This window comes from Dreissena polymorpha, chromosome 2 (assembly GCF_020536995.1).
Source record: "Dreissena polymorpha isolate Duluth1 chromosome 2, UMN_Dpol_1.0, whole genome shotgun sequence".
In the NCBI taxonomy this organism is placed as follows: Eukaryota; Metazoa; Mollusca; class Bivalvia; order Myida; family Dreissenidae; genus Dreissena; species Dreissena polymorpha.
The window spans coordinates 125,986,146-126,012,091 of record NC_068356.1 but is presented as its reverse complement, the minus strand read 5'-3'; the positions used below and the strand labels follow the sequence as shown (position 1 = coordinate 126,012,091).

Sequence of the window (25,946 nt, the reverse complement as noted above, 5' to 3'; positions counted from 1 at the left end):
GTTCTCAAGCTTTTTTTACTATATAAATATAAGAAAAATGCCCTCCCCCTTGCAGCCATGTTTTTCAACGGACCGGAACCATTTTTAAACTCAACTCTCATATCTAGAAAACAAATATTTTGACCAAATTCCAGGAAAATAGGGCCTTAAATGTGACTTCTAGAGTGTTCACATGTTTACACTATATACATATAGAGAAAACTGCCCCGCCCACTGGCGGCCATGTTGTTTCACTCATCTAGTCCATTTTCGATTTGTCCGGGATATCAATAAAACCAATGTTTTGACCAAGATTCATGATGATTGGGCAAAAAATGTGACTTCTAGACTGTTCACAAGCCTTTTTTACTATATAAATATAAGGAAAACTGCCCCGTACCCTGGCAGCCATGTGTTTCAACGGACCGGAACCATTTTCGAACTTAACTCACGTATGTGGGAAACAAATGTTCTGACCAAATTTCATGAAGATTGGACCAAAAATGTGACTTCTAGAGTGTTCACATGTTTTCACTATATACATATAGCAAAAGCTGCCCCGCCCCTTGGTGGCCATGTTTTTTTACCAATCTGGACCATTTTCGAACTCATCCAAGATATCAATTAAACCAATGTTTTGACCAAGTTTCATGGTGATTGGGCAAAAATTGTGACTTCTAGAGTGTTAACAAGGTTACTCTATAGCCAAATAAGGAAAACTGCCCCGCCCACTGGCGGCCATGTTTTTCAACAGACCGGAACCACTTTTGAACTCAACCAACATATTATTAAGACAAACATTTTGACAAAGTTACATAAGGATTGGGCATGGAATGTGACTTCTACAGTGTTTACAAGGGTTTTCTTTTTTTTTTTTTTTACCTAGTGACCTAGTTTTTGACCCAGCATGACCCAGTTACAATCTTGATCAAGGTATCATTGGGACAAATCTTCTGACCAAGTTTCATGAAGATGGGACAAGAAATGTGGCCTCTAGAGTGCTTAAAACCAAATGTGGACGGACTATGGATGAACGGACATACGACGGACAAAGACCGATCCCAAAAGCTGAGTAATCAGGTGAGCAAACAAGAGCTGTCAGAGGACAGCGTGCTCCACTATTCGAGTGCTTGACAGTATAACGTAAGCCATCATGGGGAAATTGTTCATATTCAATAATTTATTAGACAATCTTTCAAAAATAAAAAAAGGGAAAAATAAAAAAGTTTTTTGGGGGGGTAGGGGGGGTTGGGGGTTGGAAGGGGGATATATTGTGGGGTGTGGTAATTTATTAGATGATGATTAAAAAAAAAGAAAAAAATGGGGGGTGGGGTTGGGGGGGGGGGGGGGAAGGGATTCTGGGTAGGGGCGTGGGGTATTGTTTGGGTGGAATCCATTGTGGTATTCAGGTAAGTGTTGTTTTGTCAAAGTAATAATAAAATGTTTACATAAATAAAGAAGTTATGGCAATTTAAGCAAAATGTTCAATTATTTAAGTGTAAAAGGGGCCATAATTATGTCAAAATGCTTGATACAGTGGTCTGCTCTTGTTTATAGGTTGGGGTCATGTTGGTTAACAAGTATGCAACATATAAAAGCAATTTGTCAAAGGATATAGGAAATATTTGGGGTAGTACGCTAACTTTAACATTTGCATGCCAATGCTAATGCTTACACTAACGCTATCGCTAACACTAACGCCGACGCCGGGGCGAGTAGGATAGCTCCACTATATATATTTCATAGATAATAGTCGAGCTAAAAACCAAAAACATGTTTATAAACATAAATTACTAGACAAAGTGTTCAAACTTAATTTACAAAAGTAAATGTATTGACAGCTATGTAAGAAGAAACAAGTAATAAATAGACTATAAATGAACAGTTTCATACAATATTAATTTAAGAAGCAGCAAATACTTCTTATTTTTCCTCACCAAGTTTCATTGCATCAGTAATTCATCTGGCAACATTATTTATAACTGTAGCATTTTGACAAGATAGTTATCCCCACGCTTTTTGAAAAAAAGGTGGGGATATTGTGGTGATCTCCGCCGTCCGTCCGTCCGTCTGTCCGTCTGTCCGTCCGTCTGTCCGTCCGTCCTGGCCACTATCTCCTCCTACACTAAAAGCACTAGAACCTTGAAATTTACACACATGGTAGCTATGAGCATATGTGCGACGGTGCACTATTTGGAATTTTGATCTGACCCCTGGGTCAAAAGTTATAGGGGTTGGGGTGGGGCCGCGTCAGAAATTATCACTCATTTTTTTAGGTTATTTTACATTTACTTCTTTATTTCTACACCGATTCACTTCAAATTGATACTGGACCTCACCTATGACAATACGGTCAATCTCAACCATGCATGGCCCCATTCCCAACCCTGGGGCGCCCCGCCCACATAGGCCACACCCACCAAAAATTTCCATTTACTATAATTTTTTCATTTCTACACGGATTCACTTCAAATTGATACTGAACTTTTGTTATGACATTAGGGTCAATCTCAACTATGCATGGCCCCAATCCCAACCCTGGGGCGCCCGCCCACATAGGCCACACCCACCAAAAAAATCCATTTACTATAAAAAAAATTTAGGTTATTTTACATTAACTTCTTCATTTCTACACTGATTCACTTCAAATTGATACTGAACCTCTCTTATGACAAAACGGTCAAACTCAACTATGCATGGCCCCGTTGCCAACCCTGGGGCGCCACGCCCACATAGACCACACCCGCCCAAAATTGCCTTTTACTATAATTTCTTCATTAATACACTGATTCACTTCAAATTGATACTGAACCTCTCTTATGACAATACGGTCAATCTCAACTATGCATGGCCCCATTACCAACCCTGGGGCACCCCGCCCACATAGGCCACACCCTCCCAAAATTGCCTTTTACTATAACTTCTTTATTTTTACACCCATTCACTTCTAATTGATACTGAACTTCTCTTATGACAATACAGTCAATCTCAACTATGCATGGCCCCATGATCAACCCTGGGGCGCCCTTGGGTCAAACATGCGGCGTGGGGATACGCGTCGGCCTCTGCCGCGCCATTTCTAGTTTATTTTTAAATTTAACTATGTTTTACCAGTTGGATCGAAAAAAAAATAATATAAAATATAATAAGATGAAATATAATTACCAGTCCAAGTGCGTGTCAGTGCGCCAATCCAGTACATGCCAGTCCCAGTGCTTCTCAGTGTGTCAATCCAGTACTTACCAGTCCCAGTGCGTCTCAGTGTGTCAATCCAGTACTTACCAGTCACAGTGTGTATCAGTGTGTCAATCCAGTAATTACCAGACCCAGTGTGTCTCAGTGTGTCAATCCTGTACTTACCAGTCACAGTGCGTCTCAGTGTGTCAATCGAGTACTTACCAGTCCCAGTGCATCTCAGTGTGTCAATCCAGTAATAACAAGTCCCAGTGCATCTCAGTGTGTCAATCCAGTACTTACCAGTCCCAGTGTGCCTCAGTGTGTCAATCCAGTTATTACCAGTCCCAGTGTGTCTCAGTGTGTCACTGAGTACTTACCAGTCACAGTGCGTCTCAGTGTGTCAATCCAGTAATTACCAGTCCCAGTGCGTCTCAGTGTGTCAATCCAGTACTTACCAGTCCCAGTGTGCCTCAGTGTGTCAATCCAGTCATTACCAGTCCCAGTGTGTCTCAGTGTGTCATCCAGTACTTACCAGTCCCAGTACGTCTCAGTGTGTCAATCCAGTACTTACCAGTCCCAGTGCGTCTCAGTGTGTCAATCCAGTACTTACCAGTCCCAGTGTGTCTCAGCGTGTCAATCCATTACTAACCAGTCCCAGTGCGTCCCAGTGAGTCAATCCAGTACTTACCATTACCAGTGTGTCTCAGTGTGTCAATCCAGTAATTACCAGTCCCAGTGCGTCTCAGTGTGTCAATCCAGTACTTACTAGTCCCAGTGCGTCTCAGTGTGTCAATCCAGTACTTACTAGTCCCAGTGCGTCTAAGTGTGTCAATACAGTACTTACCAGTCCCAGTGCGTCTCAGTGTGTCAATCCAGTATTTACCAGTCCCAGTGCATCCCAGTGTGTCAATCCAGTACTTATCAGTCCCAGTGTGTCAATCCAGTAATTACAAATCCCAGTGTGTCTCAGTGTGTCAATCCAGTTCTTACCAGTCCAAGTGTGTCTCAGTGTGTCAATTCAGTATCAGTCCCAGTGTGTCTCAGTGTGTCAATCCAATACTTAACAGTCCCAGTGCGTCTCAGTGTGTCAATCCAGTACTTACCAGTCCCAGTGTGTCTCAGTGTGTCAATCCAGTACTTACCAGTCCCAGTGTGTCTCAGTGTGTCAATCCAGTACTTACCAGTCCCAGTGCGTCTCAGTGTGTCAATCCAGTACTCGTTGGAAGTCTTATAATGTGGACTGCCTGGATGGTGGGAGCCAGAAAGACCAACTGGAAAAGATTGTGCATAATGCTAGACATATACATCAGTGGTCCAGCTAAGCCTAGATGGAAGGGCATAGCTCCCATCAGCCCCAAGGTCACACCCTGCCCTCTTGAAACCCCATATGCCTTTTTCATTTGATCACATTATTATATAGAATATTGTTTTTGAAGTTTCAATTAATCAACTAAATGTTTACAGTGAAAATAGTTTTATCTATCTAAAAGATTTTATGACATATATATACATTCTATTTTGAAAATATGCCAAACGGATATGATGACTGGGTGCACTAATGTGCCCTTTGACAAAATAGCATCGCGCCCTACACTTTAAGTTGTAACATATTATTTGAGCTTGCATAAAAAGCCTAAGGCTTATTTGAAGCGCTCTTGAGTGTGTTTCCTGGGTCTAGAACCAGTACTTGATGTCTATAGGGGAGATCTAAAGAACGCTCTCTCAACATTAGGAAAAAACTTTACAAACAATGAAAATGTAACAATTCTAAAAAACATATTGCCTAAATTACAAAAATTTAAAAATTGTTTAAAATCATGGCAGCATCGTAAACTAACACTAATCGGAAAAAACACCGTGTTGAAAATGTTTGCACTTCCTAAACTAATTTATACACTAACAGTTCTTCCAAACCCACCAAATGATATTATTGAAGATATAAAATCAGAAATTTTTAATTTCATATGGGATGGTAAACCTGATAAAATTAGGCGAACTCAATTAATTCAATCAGTAGAATATGGAGGTATCAGACTAACGGATATAGATTCATTCCTGAATGCAAATCAAATGCAGTTGGGTTAAAAGATATTTAGATAATACCAACACCAGTAAATGGAAATTATTCTACCAGAAAATCCTTAAAACATATGGTGACTCCTTACTTTTTGAATGTAATATTGACAATAATATCTTAGATGAAATTTCAACCAAAAACATATTTCTATCGAATGTTTTATCAGCATGGTGTAAAGTCACTCATAATTTAGAAACCAAAATAAACAGTTAAGTCATTCTATGGAACAATAAAGACATAACTACTAACAATAAAACGTTTTTCTATAAACATTGGTTTGAACGAAACAAAAAATATGGAGATCAATTATACGACTACAGAATTAACGACTTCTATTCTTTTGATAACTTATGCTACATATTCGGAATACCAACAAGTAATTTCCTGATTTATTATATACCTGTTTAATGCTTTTAACAAAATACAGGTTGTATCAATCGTTGAAATAAAAAATCCCGTATTACGCTACTCGCTGTTTCCAATTCCGTATTACCATACTAGCCGGACTACTTCGACCCATTTAATGACGTCACATTACACGCACCGAAAATAGAAATATTTTATATTACGAAATATATTACGTAGTACAACGTGTGACGTCATTTCTGTGACAAAACACAATAGTTTTATCTAAACTCTGTAAGGACATGTCGGACGTGGGTTTTTTAACAGTAAACTATGTGTTAAAAACGTATTTTGGAGTGTGTGTTTATCATGCATAAATGTATATTTCGATAGGAATACAATAAAATAGTGTGGTTTAAACTAAGTTTTGATAAAGACATGGAAGATAGAAGTGGAAGTGCATATCGTTTAAACATTTTTGTTATAAACATCAGATTAAAGTTGTCAATTTAATTGTTATAAAAATTGGATTAACGATGGCATTAAGGTAAGCGTGTCGGAAACCTGTGTTATCCCGGTTAGAATGTTTACACGTTAATTTACATAAACTGTATTCATACGCGTCTTAAATAAACTTTGGCGTACCGTTTTAGTCATTGTTTTGTCAGTTTTGTTAAAGTAAAAAATACATTTGTTAACTGTTTTCGTTAGTTGTTGTATATAATAAAAGGAATATTACGCTAGTAATAGTGGCTTGTGCTACTTCGCATCACACTCCAGGCTCCGCCTCTGGTGTGATACGTCATCACACAAGCCACTCGAGTGATACAAACTCTTGGAACAATTGACTAGCGTAATTTTCCGTATGTACTTCACATTGATCAAAAGTATACTCTTACATATTAAAGCAGTTACCAATACAAACAATACAACATGTACTCCAAAAATATCTGTAGAAAACATAACTGCAAAACAAAACAAACAAAATATTTTACACACTTCAAATTAAAAAACCCTCCGAAATCTCTTAAGCTCAAACTAAATGGCAACACCTATTTTGAGAAAAAGAATTGAATTGGAAACAAATATTTGCCATGCCATATAAATCAACTATAGATAGCACGCTGAGAAATTTTCAATATAAATACATACAGAGAATCATACCTACAAATAAATATCTTTTTAAGTGCAACCTATCCAACACAAATCTATGTGATATGTGTAGTGAACATATTGAAACAATAGAACATTTTTTCTGGGAGTGTAAACATATTCAATCTCTATGGAATCAGTTGACAACCTTTCTAGAGAAACAACAACTAAATGTAAAACTATCTCTCTTAGACATCAGTTTAGGGGTAAATACCTCCAAAATACAAGAGGTTAATAACGCCGTGAATTACATAATTATATTAATGAAATATTTTATATTCAGCATGAAATACAGAAAGCAAATACATACAATGAACTGTTTAATCCATTATTTAAAACTGAAGATTCAAATTGAAAAAGAAATAGCCCTAAACAATGATACACTTCATATATTTGAACAATAATGGAAACACATTAAGCTTTTATAACAAGTCCAGTATGCTTTCTACCCTCTCTATGCAACTCATCCTTATTAATTACTATTCTGTTGTTGTTTTTTTCTCTTTCTTTTAAAACACCTATCACAAACATAAAAAACAACATATTAACATTCTTTTTTTTAAATCTAAAGGAAACCACAAGGTCAAAAAAGAATATATACTAGTATATCTTGTATAACATGTCTGAACATTATTGCTGCTACATTGTATCACTTTGTTTGATGATCATATACATGTATACATTGTATGTTTTATATTGAATAAAAAAAATGAATGTAAGATACTAGAAAGGAGACAAAAAAAATGGATGCAATTGGTATAACAATACAGACTGATGCTAACTAATACTTGCACTTAATGAACATTGTTCTAGGCAAACCAGATTAAATTCATGTGCATAGAGTGACATCCCAAACAAGCCCATGTAGTCTATACATGCTAATCAGGGACAAGGCTTTCCAACTTAACCTAAAAGACTGCCTTTAAACAAAAAATACCATAAAAGCAAAAAGTGTTGTACCTGATTAGCATGTTAAGACTGCACAGGCTAATCTTGGACAACACTTTACGCACATTCATTTAGCCCTGTTTTCCAAGAGCATGGTTGAACTGTTTAAGATATGTCAGTATTGCGCTGGATCAATGGTAGTGTCACCTGTTCTCCTGTGTTTCACTGCGCTCATCCAGAGGTCGTGACCTGTGCGGTGGGAGGGGGCACTCTGGGGCCGCTTCTTCCTCTTGCCAGGGGTCACTGAGGGGGAAACGGAGGGGTAATTGCGGGGAAAAATGGAGGGGTCCATTTGGGGGTGGATAAAAATGGGGCACTGTTAGGGGAAATATATGGAACACTGAGCCGCAAATAGAGGGGGAAAGGGAGTAACTGAGGGGGTAAATGGGGAAATTAAGGAAAAATAGACAAGCTACAGAGGGGGGGGGGGGGGGGGGGGGGCACTGAGTGGGGGAAAAGAAGGGTCACTGATGGAAAAATAGGGGAGAAAAGACAAATACAGAGCAATTTTCACCCAACTCTTTGAAGGAAGCATATAATAACAATTGTTTATATAAAAATGCAAATATTCAATGAAAGTAAAATAAAATAGATTTAAATATTTAACTCATGTCAAAAGTATTTTAGCATTTGCATATTTACAATTGAATGAACAAACACATTTAAAGAAATAAGTCTTGCTTTGGGAAAACAGGGTTTAATGCATGTATGAAAAGTGTCATCTCAGACAATCAGGGACAACACTTTCTGCCCAGACTGGATTTAATTAAGAAGAGTCTTCTTTTCAACAATTTTTTCATAATAGGGGAAAATGTCGTCCCTGATTTGACTGGCTAATCTGGGAAGACACTTTGCTCCAATGCATTAAACCCCATTTTCCCAGAGCAAGTCTCAACAAGGGCTGTTTGTAAAACATGCATGCCCCCCCATATGGGCTGTAAGTGGTAGTGGCTTCCATTGTGTGAATACATTTGTTGTCACTGTGACCTTGACCTTTGACCTAGTGACATGGAAATCAATAGGGGTCATCTGCCAGTCATGATCAATGTACCTATGAAGTTTCATGATCCTAGGCCTAATTATTCTAGAGTTATCATCAGGAAACCATTTTACTGTTTCGACTCACTGTGACCTTGACCTTTGACCTAGTGACCTGAAAATCAATAGGGGTCATTTGCCAGTCATGATCAATGTTCCTATGAAGTTTCATGATCCTAGGTGTAAGCATTCTTGAGTTATCATCCGGAAACCATTTTACTGTTTTGAGTCACTGTGACCTTGACCTTTGACCTAGTGACCTGAAAATCAATAGGGGCCATCTGCCAGTCAAGATCAATGTACCTATGAAGTTTCATGATCCTAGGCCTAAGCCTTCTTGAGTTATCATCTGCAAACCATTTCACTATTTCGAGTCACTGTGACCATGACCTTTGACCTAGTGACCTGAAAATCAATAGGGGTCATCTGCAAGTCATGATCAATATACCTATGAAGTTTCATCATCCTAGACCTAAGCATTCTTGAGTTATCATCCAGAAACCATTTTACTATTTCAAGTCACTGTGACCTTGACCTTTGACCTAGTGATCTGAATATCAATAGGGGTCATCTGACAGTCATGATCAATGTACCTATGAAGTTTGATGATCCTAGGTCTAAGCATTCTTGAGTTATCATCCCGAAACCATCTGGTGGATGGACGGACCGACAGACCCCCAAAACAATATACCCCCTCTTCTTCGAAGGGGGGCATAAATATAAACTGACTGGAGCTGTACCTGGTCTTCTAGGGGTAGATCTTGGCTTCCTGTCAGTGGCAGACGCTGAAATATTGGTAGACCATGTTGATATAGTTCTTCAAACAAACATGAATATTAAAGCATTCAGACTAGTGCAGGCTGCACAGGCTAATCTGGGAATACATTTTGCACTTTAATGGAATTCTTCATTAAAATGAAGTCCAAACCAAAATTGAGTGTAGCCAGAAAGTGTCATTCCAGATAAGCCTGTGCAGACTGCACGGGCTTATTTGGGACAATACAGTTTACTTAACACATGGATTAAGCACTTTTTTCAGGCTAAATTTAAGGATACAAGAGGGAACCATAACCATTGATTAAAGCTCCCAGTTAACTTAAAGTACCACTTACTATGCATAATTCATGCAGAATTAACACACGGTGTCTTAAAAGGAAATAATCTCCAACCAGTGTCAATATCAAAACAAAGCAGTCAATGAAGATAAGAGCAGGAATCAATCAATTATTAATGAATTTCACACTCTTCTTGGAATCAAAATGTTTGCAACTTCTTGATCAGTCTGCATAAGGAAAATTCAGAATGAGAACTCAGAAGTAAGTGTCTATGTTGATAAACAATATAAAATGATTATATATAAAACTAAAATGTGTCACACACACGGATAACCCACAACATAGTTTTGCATATAATATTTGAAGTTCAAATATCTTTCTATATCTTCACACAATTGGTAATTCAAACTGCTTAATTATGTGCAAAAGAAAAGAAAAACATGACAACGGTCTATAATTAAGGCTTGATTCCTTCCTTCATGATCATCAACATTTAAAGGTCATTCAGCTATGAAAGTTTGAGTGAGAGTCATCCAGCCATTTTGGTGTTGTTTTTTTTTTCGTTTTAAATTTGGGGCCCTATTCCCAATTGAAAAAGTATATATTTTTCCCAAAATGGACCTTAAAATTCCCAATTGGTTTCAAAAAAAGTTTTTATGTTATCTCAACATTTAGTTCCCATCCCGCTCTATTAGTTGAAACTTAGTAAATATTATATTGAAAACACGTCTCAATTTTGAAGCATTTGTTAGCAAAATAACAACAAAACTAATTTCACAATTTTAGTTAAAACACCAAGATTTTTCCTGAACCAAATGGACCGGGCCCCATTCCCCCCCCCCCCCCCCCCCAAAAAAACACCCAAAATTTCTTTCTTTATAATCATCTTCACATTAAGCCCATTCAGCTGCAAAACTTTGAGTGAGATACACTCAGCTGATAGGGAGGACTTAGAAACACAAGCTGAAGAAGTACATATGGACATTCAGACAAATGCAATTCTTAATTCCTACCACTTTGTGGGGGAATAAAATGATAAACTGGCAGATATATTAAATAAGGGTCTTGCTTACATCCTGAACTGAAATAGAAACATCCAACTATATGATGAAAGTGATCATAAGTAATATGATATCTTACCTGTATATGCACTAAATAAAACAATGCTGATACATGATAAAACTTCTGAAATAAACATGAAGCTTAGTATAAAATGAAGAAAAAGGAAAATATTTATTCAAGTTAAACAAATAACAAATTACAAATAGCCTGTTAAAATTCAACCAGAAACCATAACAAATGAATGAAGAGCAAAGCATACAATCCCCAAATTTGACCTAATATTTGACTCAAATAAGTCATTTCATTGGTTCTCATAACATGAACTGCCAACACAGTCTCTACGCTCTATAGTCTACAACATAGAGGTGAATTTGAATCTACCGGTATATCTTTAGGAAAACTAGGCTTTATGCATATGTAAAAAGTGTTGCCCCAGCTTTGCCTGTGCAGTCTGCACAGGCGCATCAAGGACAATGTTTTCACCGAACATAGATTTTTGTTAAGAAGACAGTAACATTAAACACATTCCATAAAAGCAGAGAGTGCCATCCCCAATAAGCCTTAAGACTGTACATGCTAATACGGGATGAAGTATGCATTGTGCAAAGTTAAATTGACATTTTGTTTATAAAGAGTGGGTCAACAGGTTGGAAAAGTTTCACAACTATTTTTAAATATAATTTGATATATCATGCATTTTACTTGTATATTTTTGTTTGATTCTTTGCAAAGTATTCTTTCTATTTACTAACATTTGACAATTGATGTCATGGTGTCCTTTCAAGAAAGAAAGATTTCCAAAATATGTCTAAATAACATGATAAGTGTATAGATGCAGGGTATTTTTTTAAGTTTCTCTTGGCCCATTCACCAATAATTTTTTTTTTTTTTGGTCAATCACATTTCTCAGTTGTAGTTTTTCTCTGGAGGTTCTGGGAAGGGAAGCAAACCATAATTTATTTAAGTGATGGCACTATCATTTATAAATAGCGTTCAATTATGATATACATGTATTTAAGATATAAATTGTCACTTACATGGACGACGAGATTTTTTCTTCGTAGGTGGTTTTGGAACACTATTCCTTCCGATCTAAAAAATTAAATAGCAAAATAGATATAACATACTGCATAATAATATTTGAAAATAAATGAACATACTAGCGATCAACATATTTTAATAGAACCAAATTAATGTCACTTTGCTTGCTTTTATATATTCTATTCCACAAGCACTTAATATTTAGTTTTTTAATATATATTTTTATAATCTCTTTCCACACAAAATTATTCTTTGTCTGACCCAGTTTTAAAGAAAGAAAAAGTTAAGTATTTCACTGAAAACGATTTTAATTTTAAGAAAGACATTAAATTATTAATGATTAATTGCCCTTGGTGCCCATGAAGTACATAATGTTTTGCAAGCTATTTAAGAACCAATCTACTCACAAAACATCCCACGTATATAAAGTATATGAATAATATTATAAACTTGTTTAATTTTGGTTGGTAAGATGACCATAGAAAATCATTTCTTCAAAGTATTTTTTCGAGTGTTTATGGATTGCTATTTTAACTTGCAGCTCAGAGGTCCATTCAATATGCTTACCAGTGTGTCTGCATTTTCAAGGTCTGTACACTTGAGGTCCTCAGAATCGTGAGACTGCAACAAAATCTAATTTAATTTTAATCAAGTTTCTTCAGGGATTTCAATTAAAGAAGAATCTTGTCAATTCCAAGCATTTTGTTATTTGTCACTTTTGACTTGACACCATATGATCTGCCTTGCATCATTTTGGTGAAAATGTTAACAAGAAACTGACACAAACATGTACTTTATATTACACAAATATACAAATTGTTGATCTTTTTCTTAGGTAATACATGACGTATACTATTAACAATGGATGAGGTCCATGAATCAGTCTCTTTTTTCAGGTAGATTTTGAAGAGACTGACGCATGGACATTTATACAAAGCAACATTTGTAAAGCCATTTACAAATATTCAAAAATCAAAATATGTAGAATTTTAAACTGAAAATTTCATTTGACTCTTGCAAATTTAAAGCAAAGGGCCATTTGACTCATAGTTTTAAAAAAATATTGAAATCTCTGTTCCTTAAATAACATTTCAGTTACAAAAATATAAAAAATATAAAATGTTGAACCAACCCAACCTTGGTGAATTCATGTGCAGTAATTGAAATAGCTGTATAGCTGAGCAAATCCAGGCCTTTTCCGCCCTATGCCATGGGTCCAAATTTCGACCCCATTCCCAATGCAAATCTGGTTGTTTTTTTCCCAATTGAAAAAAAAATTCCCAATTCCAAAAAAATAAATAATTTAAACCTTTAAATATATAAGTTAACCTGATCCAGTGTAGAAAAAAGAAAAATATTCCATACTTAAATTATCTGTTGCCTTGAATTTTTTTAAACAAGAGATGTGTTCGTCAGAAACACAATGCCCCCTATTGCGCTGCTTTGAAATAAAAATAAATTTCTTTGTTTTTTTTACCTTTGACCTTGAAGGATGACCTTGACCTTGAACTTCCACCACTCAAAATGTGCAGCTTCATGAGATACACATGCATGCCAAATATCAAGTTGCTATTCTCAATATTGAAAAAGTTATGGCCAATGTTAAAGTTTTCGGACGGACAGACGCCATATATTTGACATTTGACCTTGAAGGATGACCTTGACCTTCACCTTTTACCACTCAAAATGTTCAGCTCCATGAGATACACATGCATGCCAAATATCAAGTTGCTATCTTCAATAGTGAAAAGGTTATGGCCAATGTTAAAGTTTTTGGACGGACGGACAGACGCCATATATTAGACATTTGACCTTGAAGGATGACCTTGACCTTCACCTTTCACCACTCAAAATGTGCAGCTACATAAGATGCACATGCATGCCAAATATCAAGTTGCTATCTTCAATATTGAAAAAGTTATGGCCAATGTTAAAGTTTTCAAACGGACAGACGCCATATATTTGACATTTGACCTTGAAGGATGACCTTGACCTTCACCTTTCACCACTCAAAATGTTCAGTTCCATGAGATACACATGCATGCAAAATATCAAGTTGCTATCTTCAATAGTGAAAAAGTTATGGCCAATGTTAATTTTTTTTTCTTCGGACGGACGGACAGACTGACCGACATACTGACTGACGGACAGTTCAACTGCTATATGCCACCCTACCGGGGGCATAAAAACAGTAAAATATATTAAATTGATTATTTAAGACTTTCCTTATTTTCCCCAAAATACGGCGTTTCGTTTGATTTTTTTTCTCCTCAAAATGGGAAGGCCCTTTCCCCAAAATCAGATAAAAAAACCTGCACTTATCACACTGTTCATATTATTTTGTAAAATTTAAATCAAATGTTATCAAAATAGTCGTTATTAACCAGTAAACGGCTTCTTTGAAATATAAGAAATTCTATTTACATGCGATTATTTTTTCCAACTGAGCCAGTTTTGAGATAAAATTTCTTCCCAAAATGGGGTTTTCACGACACGAAAATTATCAAAATTCCAGTGTGGCGTTTTCCCAAAATGGAGCGGAAAAGGCCTGAAATCTGACTTCCCTAATTATTACTTTTGAGCAAGAGAAATGTTAAGATTCCGTCTAATCAGAGCAATTACTTAGCAAAGATCATAAAATTTATGCAAAAAAATCTTGAATAAAAGATGGGCTACACATAATTTTTCTTAGAAATATATGCTAAAAGCATGAATTCTGTGATGATATAATGCCAATGTTAAATTCAGACAAGTAACTTTGTAAAACCAACTTCCTGCAAACTCTTCCTTAAGAATTGTTTTAAGTCCAATACTCATACATGTATTAATGAACAGATATATAATTTAATATAAACTTCATCATCAGTGTTGTTTTTTTCCTTCTTAACCAAGTACCTGTAAAAGGTACTTTAAAGTTAAAGTAAAGGTGCGGTTTATGGTCTGCTTTGATAACGTATGCATCTTCAGCCGACTTGGACATTAACCCTCTTGACTTTACCAATTTGCAGTTCCAAAATTCCAAATAGGAAGGACAATTTTGTCAGTGTTTATTGCAAAAGTGCATTATCTGCAAAAGAAAGCTGAAATGTATACATGTATCAGGGCTCAGCTGTAAGGGAAACGTGGGGGATAACTTATCCCTGGACATAATAACTTTTTCCTCTAATTACATGAAGGAGAAATTACTTCTACTCTGTTTGATGATTTACTTTGAGCCACACATTGATTGATCATATATAAATTACCAGTAAATTCAGTAAAATACAATAATACCACAACATTAACACTTCAGTGTTTTTTTAATATGTTTTAATGTTTTTCCAAATGTGAGTTGTTTTTTATTTATGATGATGAGCGTGGTGTTATGTGAGGTAAAAAATAAGTGACAAATTAAGTGAAGAGTTGATTAAATGCTTAAAAGAAAAGTTAATATAATGTTATCATATAATTATGCTGAAATACACTTACTAGCTAATTTCAAATGCACATACAGTTTCGATTAAAATGAGGGATGAGGTCTACTACAGTATGGTGATTAAAAGAAAAAGAAAACCCAGAACGCGAAGTGAGCCTACGATTACCAGAACCAAGCTGGCCCAACAACACAACCCAAGGTAATCTGGGCGCGTGTGTAGCTTGTGATCAAGAGGGTAAGGTTAGGAACTTAAAAACATCAGGGTAATTTAATGATCTCTATTTAGTTTCAACATTGTTTCATCTTGACCAATTTTTATTTCTGTCAGATTTAACCAGAAGTTTCTTTTACCTTCCCTTGTCTAAATTTAACCTGGTTTTGGTATCATATTTGAAATACAACAAGCTATATGTATTCACTAATCAAGAATAAATTGCCCAGTTAGAATTTAGACATGTCTGTTCTCTTTAAACTACTAATTGAATTCCACAACAATGGGCCCTAATTATTCGTTGCCATTTAAGCATCAGAGACATGTTTTTACCAAAATATCACCAGTTGCCCAACGTAAGTGAAAACAACATGATTTATATCAATAACAGGTCTGCAGTACCTTTAAAAAATATATGAAAAAAACACTCACAACTGGATTGCAAAAGCAATATTCAGTAACAAAAACCTACATGTACTGCATATACGTTCACAATTAGAATATGTATATCAAAGTTTTATTACTTTCTCTTTGCCTGGCATTACTTCCAAACTTTTCCGTCAAAGGCAACTTTTCATTCCGTATCACTGAAGAGACGACATTCGGTGCCTATTTCACCTGCAAGATGGCCTTTGCACATTTATCCCATGTACCCAAATGACCTCAAGTTTGGACTTGACCTCAATTTACAAGTTACTGGTTTTATACAGTCTTTACGAGAATGCGTTAGTTAATATCAAATCGAAGTAAAGTATTGAATATAAGAGTTAGGAGAACAAGTGATTTTTCACAATTGCATATAACATGTGCTATCGATTTGAAATAATCACCATCACCGATGTAAACAAATAGCAACCATGAAAATAACAATAATCTCTAAAAAATATAAAAGGTTTCTAATCATAAGAAGATTATAATTAAAAATGTTGTTAGTTTTGTTTTCAATGAATTTTATAGATATAATTTTGGTGTATTATCAAATGTCAGCCAATGCCAACTGTGTTGTTTTTTTCTTTTCATAGAGAGTAACGAGATGGGTGGATGTCACATGATCACATGAACTCAAAATGGCGGCCGACTTAACTTTCGGTAAGCTTATTTATGTGAGTTTATCTCATTATCACTAATTAAAGGACATTTCGTTTTTTTGATTCATGTTATATTTTCATGAACGACATACAAATATACCCCTTTATTCCGCTACAGGGTCGGTCCCCCCGTTCTACAGAGAAATTTATGAAATCGTGTGCCCCAATCAAGAACAAGTTGATCAGGACATGTTTGTTGCAATCCTTGTTAAATCGAGTCTGCCGAGGTCAACTATTATCCAGGTAAGCACATTACACTATAGCAAATAAATAGAGACTTAAATGAAAAATATGTTCAATATAGGGGTGCCGGTAAAATCGTACCTAAGCACGGTAGTCAACTGGCGTATTTTTTGGTCAACTGGCACAAGTTTACTGGTCAACTCGCACTTTGTGTATTCAACTCTCATCTCCCCAAAAAATATTCATTAATGGATATAGGATATAATGTGATGATTTATTGATAAGCATAAATCATAGAGATGATGTATTTTTTTTAAATTTTCTGAATGTACAGTTGTCACAATTAACTCGTCTTTTACACTTGGTTTTCACGGATAATATGTCTGTGTGTAAGATATGTGAAAGGTGTTATATACAAAGACAGTTAATTAAAATTGCCAATGATTAATAAATTAAAGTTCATTGGTAAGCAGTGCCTTCCCCAGGATTTTTTTCAGGCGCCCCGGGGCCGAGCGTGGTGGGTTCGGGAGGGGTGTCCCCTCCCGACGTTGATTTTTTTTTTTAATTTAACGTGTCAATTCACGTTCTGTGGTGCGTTATAACTCAAAGAAAAACAGCGTCAAAAGACATCATTTGGTGCGCTATGACTCTTCAAAAAATCCCCCAGTCATTTAAAAATATATTTTTTTATATTGTTTAATTGTTTTAAAACTTTTCCGCACAGATAGTAAAATCCCGACTCGAACGATTCCCCAATACCGGGGGGGGGGTACATCCGTTTCAACCCGACTCTATTACTGAATACTTACTTTTTTCAAGTTTCTATTTATTACGCGATAATCCCGTTGACTCTGTTTTTATCAATCTCTTTCTGGTTAATATTTACGATAAAAGCTTTCAGTTATTTCTTTAACACAAACCTTGCCATTTTTTAAGTGACTATTTATAGATTTGATGAAATATTGCCTCTGAATATGCGTCAATCCCCTGACCTGCTGCATAATTTTTGCGCTCTTTTTAATTGAGAAAAAGATTCGACACAAAATAAATTTGCACTGCTAATTTGAAGCAAAAATATTTAACGTTGCGGTAACATTTACATTCGGAAGTGTGTTTCGGATTAAAAACGCGTTTACATCGACTTACGGGAATGGGTTTCCGATTACAAATTTAATTATTCCCATTTGAGATTTCAACAAATATTAACCGTTGCGTTATAAATTCAACGATAATTTGTTTAAACACTTTACGAGTCGAATAAATGTTTTGACGGAATTATGCATGAAATTCACGTTGTCCACGAGGATCACGGTCGGTTGCCATCATCAGTCTTTTAACTATCGATTATCGGACGAAACATTAAATTTTACAAGTGTGCGTAATTAATTCAACGAAAATTTGTTAAAGCGCATAACGTGTCGAATAAATGTCAGAAAAACGAGGTGAATCAGTTCTATAAATGGACATGTTGAAATATACATGTACTGGAATTAAATAAATTGTTATCACATAATTGTAACTGGGAGTCATTTGCACAACTTACTCGCTATAAAAATTAATTGTTTACCACTTGCATTAATTTCTCGTATTAATTATGAGTCATAGGTAACACTTGTTTACAGTAAAAAGGTGTGATGATGATGCCCGAAACCGTCTTTAATGTTCTGTACTGTACTAATTACCGGTTTTATATTACTCAAATGGTACAACTTCTTGCTAATCAAGCTGCGATAAACTCTTACCGGTACTTCATGCCCGACGTCAATAAAAAATAATGGTCGATAGTTAACCCCGCCCTCTTAAGCATTTGCGTAACCGATTGGACGATGAACTTCACAGTTTGACGACTGGAAAGTTACAAGATACATCCTTTTCAGCATTTAAATGACCGTGTAATGTGGCTAGAATAATCGATACGCGCGTCATGCTATTCTCTTATCAGTGGATTATCCATTACCCCATGTGATGTTTATGGCGATTACTTGTGAAAGTAGGTACCGAGTGCTCTTTTAAAACAGGGAATATTGATACACTGATAGGGAAACCTTGATTTTTTGGACAATCTCCACTTTCTTTTACTGAAGAATACACTGATCGGAAAATTTCAAGCGCCCCGGGGACTCTAATTTCGAAATTCAAGCGCCCCGGCAAGGGGCGCTTAAATGGCCTGGGGAAGACCCTGGTAAGTTAATTAATCAGTTTTACTTTAATGTTTGTCATAACACTGGTAATGCCTAATGGCAGGTTTTTTTCCCTTCTTTGTGACCCGCCGAAAAAAAGGCCTTTTCCCCTCAGACTTTTTTCCCCTCAGCTGGTTAATTTTCCCCAAGATTTCATGCCCACCCCCCCCCCCTCCAAAAAAAAAAAAATATTATTATTTTGTTTAACCTTTAAATATTATATGTTAACCTGATCCAGTGTAGAAAATAGAAAAATATTGCATAATTACATGTAAATTATCTGTTGCCTTGAATTTGTTTTAAAAATAGTAAAATACATTAAATTGATTATTTAAGACTTTGCTTATTTTCCCCAAAAGCCGGCGTTTTGCAAGATTTTTCCCCCAACATCCGGTGTTTCATGTGATTTTCTTCCACTCAAAAAAAGGCCAGGCCCTTTCCCCAAAATCAGATAAAAAACCCTGAATGGTGTTAAAGGTGTTGTATACTATGCAAGATTCAATTAAAGTTCATTTATCTTGTAATTAATCAGTTTTTAACTCTGCTGTTTTCGGAGAAAACCCAAGGTATTGTCAGAGCCAGCTCGCTGTCTGACGTCCGCTGTCCGCATCGTGCTTAAACCTTAATATTTTGTTAAGGTTTTGAACATTGGCTCAAAAATCAATGTGTTTCAACCTACAACTTTGAAACTTCATATGTAGGCTAGCTGCACCTTGATGAGTTCTACATGCCACACCTATTTTGGGTTCACTAGGTTAAAGGTCAAGGTCACTGTGACCTCTTAAAAAAAAATAATCTGACAAGCTTTCATTTAATCAAAACTGCAAACGCAGCCGAGCATGGCGCTCATTATGCGGTGCTCTTGTTTCTTTTTTAATCATGTTTAACAAGTAAAATAAACTTTGATGTGTATTAAACATCAAAATTAAGTGTTGTTTGTTGCATGCAGTTATTTCATAATAGATCAAAGTTTCTTAGTTAATATGTATATAAATGGACTGAGTCTGAATTAGGCATAGGTTATCATTATCCACATATCTGTGCAATGGATTGCAAGCATATAAGTAAATACATGCATATTTTGTGATTTTTGAAATAAAATAAAAATAAATAAAAATGCAAAAAAACTTAAATGTAAATAACATACTGGGTACGTAAGTATTGTAAAGCTTTGATATTTTGTGTAAATATTAAAACAAAAACTATGTGCAAGAAAACATTTGTTAAACTACATATTTTCCAAAATATTTGAATAACAAGTAAAAACCATGAATACAACATGTACATCTTTTAACCAATGTTAATGTTTGTCTGTTATATGGTGTAAATCTTGAAAAAAATATTTTGTGAAAAAATCATTAAGTGTTACTTTGGGAAAATATTGAAATAAAACGTTTTAAACTGAACTCTAAAAGTGTTTCTCATGTGTGTGTATGCATAAATTACTCATCTAGAACCAATTGACAAATCAACAGTTTGAATAAGGTACGAGTTGACTTTGGTAAGAGTTGACTACCGTGGGAGTTGACCAAAAAACATTCGAGTTGACTAAGGTACAAGTTGATGGTAAACCCATTATAGTTGCCCCCTCCCACCTTATGCAGTTCTTAAGCACTCACTCTTCTCAGATATTTCAGGGGTATCACTATGATTTTATGACAAGAGTCTAAGGAAAAAGTAGGAGACCCAAAGGAAAAAGTACAAGTTTTAAAAGGATTCACATTTCATATTGCAATTTGCAAAATATCCATTTAAAGTGACCTGTTCACAGTTTGATAAATTTTAAACATGCACAGATATGTGAATAAGTCCCTTTAAGTAAAAATAAATAATATTGTTCTTTGTTTTATTATTATAAACATATATTACATGTATATTTATTATATTTTATACACTAGTCCTTACTTGAACATCCAGTTTTAATATGGTTGAAATTAAGTTGCAAATGGAGTCTTCTATAGAAAAAAGCCCCCATGAAAATCACATACATGTATATCAGACTATTAACTCTTTTTTTTTGAAAATCCCTATTTTATTTCTCATTCTAGATATGGGAAGCAGCTGATAGCAAGCAAGGTTTTCTGTCCCGTAATGGCCTCTACAAGGCCCTCGCTCTTACAGCATTAGCTCAGCAAGGGAAGAATATCAATGAAAAATTGCTGGAATCATTTTCTGGGCAAGGTAAATTCTCATATTGTTTCAGTCTCATAAATTTTTATTTACTGTTGAATAATTTACATTGAAAGTCAATAGTTTTAGAATATGCAATTCTATGACTTTTTAAGAGTGATATATCATTTTCAATGATTCTGAATCAAATTCTAGTTTAATTAATTTTTCTAGAGATAATATTAAGCAATGATTTATGTGTTCATGTTCATTATAATAAAGAAATCTGATGCGTATTCTTTATAATGAAGCAATTATAAAAAATGTACATGATGCCTTAGAAGTGCCTATAAGTGTATTGTTATTTTAAAGGTAAAGTTTATATAAAGTGCATGCAAACATTTTAACATGTGGTTTGACTTATTTTGTTTTATTGCTAAACATCTATTGATTGTGATAAAACAATTATTTCAGAGTTACCCAAGCCAACATTAGGTGATTTATCAGACCTCAAAGCTGCCAGTGTTCGACTTAAAAGAGAAAAGTCTCCAAATGTTTTAGGCTTTACATACGCAGAACTCTCTGAATTAGACACTGTGAAAGTAGAACTTTTGCCTGAGAAGAAAGGTCTTATCTTGAAACATGTGGAATATGAAGTCACTAGTCAGGTACAATATGTGTTTGAGACTGTTTCTGGGAAAACTGTGCTTACTTCTTATGCATAAATTGGGCATCCCAGATTAGCTGTTGCAATTTGCACAGGCTATTATGGGGCAGTACTTTCTGCTCTTATGGAATGTTTTGTTGACAGGAAGTTTTCTTAAACAAAAATTCATTTGAAGTGAAAGTGTAGTCCCTGATAAGCCTGTGCAGACTTGCAGGCTCATCCAGGACGATATTTTACGTGCATGCATTAAGGTGGGTTTTCCCAGAAACCAGCTTAGTTATTTGTTTCAACATGCACAGTTGAATGTAAAGTACATGAATAACATTCTAAATTGATAATTGTGTGTAAACATTGTGTTTTTTACTTCTGTTTATACAGTAATATTTCCATTGTATGTTCATCTAGTATATTTTTGCATGGTATTGATACAATTTTATTATCATAATGTCCTATTTAGATGTACATTGTATTGATAAGTTAAACTGAATTTGTTATATCAGAAGAAAAGATAAGACATGTGTTTGATTAATGATAGCACTTCATTGTTTTAGCTTTTATGTCTTTTTTTGTAAACAAACTACTTTACCTACCAGAATCATATTTGTGAAAAACAACATACACTATGCTTTCAAAACCCTGTAATGTCACAAATCTATTAAAGACAGTGGATTTTCCCAAAAAAAAACATTAACTTGTTCTTTCAGAAATATAGCTGCACGACACTGCGACGTTACAATGACTTCCTTGCCTTCCATGAACTGCTGTTGATGCGGTTCCCGTACAGATGTATCCCCCGGCTGCCTCCAAAGAAAATGATGGGAGGTTGGTGCTGTCTATGAAATACAGTGTTGTCATTCAAATTTGGGTCCGGTAAGGGGACCCATTCCCAACGGAAACAAGTATATATTTTTCCCAAATCAGACCTTAAAATTCCCCATTGAAGATTTTCAAAAGAAATGTTTTTTTTTCAATAATTCACAACATTTAATTAATCTCAAATCCAGCTCTATCAGTTGAACCTTTGTAAATATATGATTAAAATAAATATTATTATCAATTTACAAGTATTTGTAAGCAAAAAAATAACACTAGTTATTTTAATACTCAGTTAAATATCCAGTAGGGATAAAGAGATACATTTTCATAGTTAAAAACACTCTTTAATTCTTATATTTCGCCAAAATGGGTTTATCAAAGTTTACAAATATGAATTTACTACATAGTTATAACTGTCTTGTACATCAATGTAATGTGATTAAACATTTCAAAATCAAATTGTGACATAAACAGTTTCTTCAGTGAATATAAGGAGGTGTACGAGGTTTAGCACCGTGGCGGGGAATAAGCAGTGAAACTTTTGGGGTCCACACCCAAGGCCCGTTGTCAACCCAGTGCCTACTAGAACACCAGTTCCCAGTCAAATTCATTCGTTTATTTAGCCTTTCAAGGTTGGCAAGTCATGAAATGTAACAATGTCCTTTTATAGGTATCAAATGACATCTTGAAAACGAAATCACCAGCAAAACAATACAGTCTTGCAAATAATAAATAATTGCCACTTGGTAAGACAAATAAATATGCGTGCTAGGATGTCAAGCCTTCAATCGAAACATAACATTGATATACAATGACTGGCATTGTCAAGTCATTGTATTAAGCTAAGTGGGTAAAAATTCTTTTGTCAAGGCCTCATGAGGCCCCTAAATATTGGGGGCCCTTAGAGAGTTGCCTACTGTGCTTAATGGGTAATCCGGGACTGGCTTTTGGGTTGCATGTATCCCCAGTCTCCTAAACGCTAAGGTAACATTTAGAAGTCAAAAGTAAAATTAAGCCATATACATGTAACAGTTTTGTTATTGACAGTCACAAAGGTTGAGTTTTGAGACAAAATAGAAATGTTAGAGCGCACATGTAACTATGGACTATACTGATAAACATCAAAAGGAACTTAATCATTTCCCTCTCAGAAGCAAAGTGAAAATGGCTATGTGTAAACAGCATCAAACCAGAATAGCCTGCAAGTAACTTGCAGTCTGTTCAGGTTTTATGTTGTTTGCTGCTCATAAGTATCTTTGGGTTGGAAATGAACCCTTTTAAAACTTGAATTAAGTAAGAAAGGTCTTAAATTAAATCACACTTAACACACATTCATTTAGCCCAGTTTTCCCAATGTGCTACTCAAATGTGAGATAATCATTTTCAAACAAAGATCCTACAGATAGCCTTGTGTATCCAAAGGTGATTATTAAGATCTCCATATTTGTCATTTTCAGCGAACAGAGAATTTATAGAGCATCGGTTGAAATGCTTGCGGCGCTACTTGAACATGATATCACACCATCCTCAGATGCATGATGACAAACTTGTTCAGTTTTTCCTCTCTTTCAGCGGTTCGGTATGTCAAATTTAAATTGTACACCCATCTTATCTTTACCATATATTCAGCTTTACAACTTGGATACGCACTTTGATGCATTTTTAGTCCGTAGAAAATCAAATCAAAGACCACTCTTTCTAGGTTCAAGTTTAAAAGCCTTTATTTCCTATCCAAATATAATGATGAGCAGCAAACAGCATAAAACATGAACAGACTGCGAGTTACATGTACTCGCAGGCTGTTCTGGTTTTATGCTGGTTACATTTATGCTGTTTGCAGTCATTTGCAAATTGCTTCTGAGCAGAAAATTGTTTATGTTAATGAAATTAAACAAAATTCATTATACCCTATAATTTTTAGTAAAGGTGGTATACAGGAAAGGCCGTGGATTTCTGTCCCCCTGTCTGTCCTATGCTCTTTCTGTATGCCTGTCTATTTATCATAACTTGTTTGTACAACATTCACAATTGCAGGCATTTTCCTTATGGTATGAAGTATTGTAAGTACAGTTTTTATCAGTCTAAATTACAAAAGGTATGCCCTTTTTTCAAGTTAGACATTGTATAATTCTGTGTTCATTTGTATAATTTCATTAGTCCGAAAAACTTATAAAGGTATATTGGTATGGACTTGAAACTTAAACTATTTAGGTAGGTAGGTATATTTCATTGAGGGAATGAAGAGCGGCTCTTGTAAAATTAACATTCCCTCAATGAAGAAATGGAAGCCAGAGTCATGGCTCAGTTATAACTCTGGCTTCCATTTTTAGCTCACCTGTCACGGAGTGAGCTTATGTGACCGTGTGATGTCCGGCGTCCGTATGTGTGTGCGTGTGTCCGTCAACATTTTGTTTGTGTAGACAGTAGAGGTCACAGTTTTCATCCAATCTTTATGAAATTTGGTCAGAATATTTATCTTGATGAAATCTGGGTTCGGATTGTATTTGGGTCATCTGGAGTCAAAAACTAGGTCACATAATAGGTCGAATAATAGAAAAAACCTTGTGTAGACAATAGAGGTAGCAGTTGTCATCCAATCTTTATGAAATTTCTTCAGAATGTTTATCTTGATGAAATCTGGGTTGGGATTGTATTTGGGTCATCTGGGGTCAAAAACTAGGTCACTAGGTCAAATAATAGAAAAACCTTGTGTAGACAGTAGAGGTCACAGTTTTCATCTAATCTTTATGAAATTTGGTCAGAATGTTTATCTTGATTGAATCTGGGTTGTGATTGTATTTGGGTCATCTGGGGTCAAAAACTAGGTAACTAGGTCAAAAACTAGGTCAAATAATAGAAAAACCTTTTGTAGACAGTAGCGGTCACAATTTTCATCCAATCTTGATGAAATTTGGTCAGAATGTTTATCTTAATAAAATCTGGGTTGGGATTGTATTTGGGTCATCTGGGGTCAAAAACTAGGCCACTAGGTCAAAAACTAGGTCAAATAATAGAGAAACATTGTGTAGACAATAGAGGTCGCAGTTTTCACCAATCTTTATGAAAGTTGGTCAGAATGTTAATCTTGATGAAATCTGGGTTGGGATTGTATTTGGGTCATCTGAGGTCAAAAACTAGGTCACTAGGTCAAATAATAGAAAAAACGCCAACAATTTGTTTGTGTAGACAGTAGAGGTCACAGTTTTCATCCAATCTTTATGAAATTTGGTCAGAATGTTTATCTTAATGAAATCTGAGTTTGGATTATATTTGGGTCATCTGGGGTCAAAATCTAGGTCACTAGGTCAAAAACTAGGTCACTAGGTCAAATAATAGAAAAACCTTGTATAGACAATAGAGGTCACAGTTTTCATCTTATCTTCATGAAATTTGGTCAGAATGT

The 25,946-nt window shown here is 35.3% G+C and overlaps 2 protein-coding genes and 1 long non-coding RNA gene across 7 annotated transcripts in view; 2 read left to right on the top strand and 1 right to left on the bottom strand.

Moving 5' to 3' along the window:
* The window catches only part of LOC127868899 (IQ domain-containing protein E-like), a 49,793-nt gene extending 33,410 nt beyond the window's left edge, over nt 1-16,383 (bottom strand). For 2 of the 5 annotated variants that reach the window (XM_052411038.1, XM_052411040.1), the window contains exons 1-6: nt 16,025-16,383; nt 12,442-12,507; nt 11,871-11,925; nt 9,457-9,501; nt 7,826-7,921; nt 4,338-4,427 (exon numbers count right to left, since the gene is read on the bottom strand). In XM_052411038.1, the coding sequence (XP_052266998.1) occupies nt 4,338-4,427; nt 7,826-7,921; nt 9,457-9,501; nt 11,871-11,925; nt 12,442-12,507; nt 16,025-16,042 (370 nt within the window). In that variant the 5' untranslated portion in view covers nt 16,043-16,383. Of the gene's footprint in view, nt 1-1,654; nt 1,676-4,337; nt 4,428-7,825; nt 7,922-9,445; nt 9,502-11,870; nt 11,926-12,441; nt 12,508-16,024 lie in introns of those variants that run through there. The other 3 variants (XM_052411039.1, XM_052411041.1, XM_052411044.1) reach the window with 3 other exon arrangements.
* The window catches only part of LOC127868901 (uncharacterized), a 47,275-nt gene continuing 23,313 nt past the window's right edge, over nt 1,985-25,946 (top strand). Inside the window, exon 1 of the long non-coding RNA XR_008044301.1 lies at nt 1,985-3,010. This is a non-coding gene — a long non-coding RNA (uncharacterized LOC127868901). The remainder of the gene's footprint in view (nt 3,011-25,946) is intronic.
* The window catches only part of LOC127868900 (sorting nexin-8-like), a 30,987-nt gene continuing 21,568 nt past the window's right edge, over nt 16,528-25,946 (top strand). The window contains exons 1-6 of the mRNA XM_052411045.1: nt 16,528-16,589; nt 16,707-16,831; nt 21,000-21,132; nt 21,535-21,728; nt 22,432-22,549; nt 24,001-24,122. Coding sequence (XP_052267005.1) covers nt 16,568-16,589; nt 16,707-16,831; nt 21,000-21,132; nt 21,535-21,728; nt 22,432-22,549; nt 24,001-24,122 — 714 coding nt within the window. The 5' untranslated portion in view covers nt 16,528-16,567. The remainder of the gene's footprint in view (nt 16,590-16,706; nt 16,832-20,999; nt 21,133-21,534; nt 21,729-22,431; nt 22,550-24,000; nt 24,123-25,946) is intronic.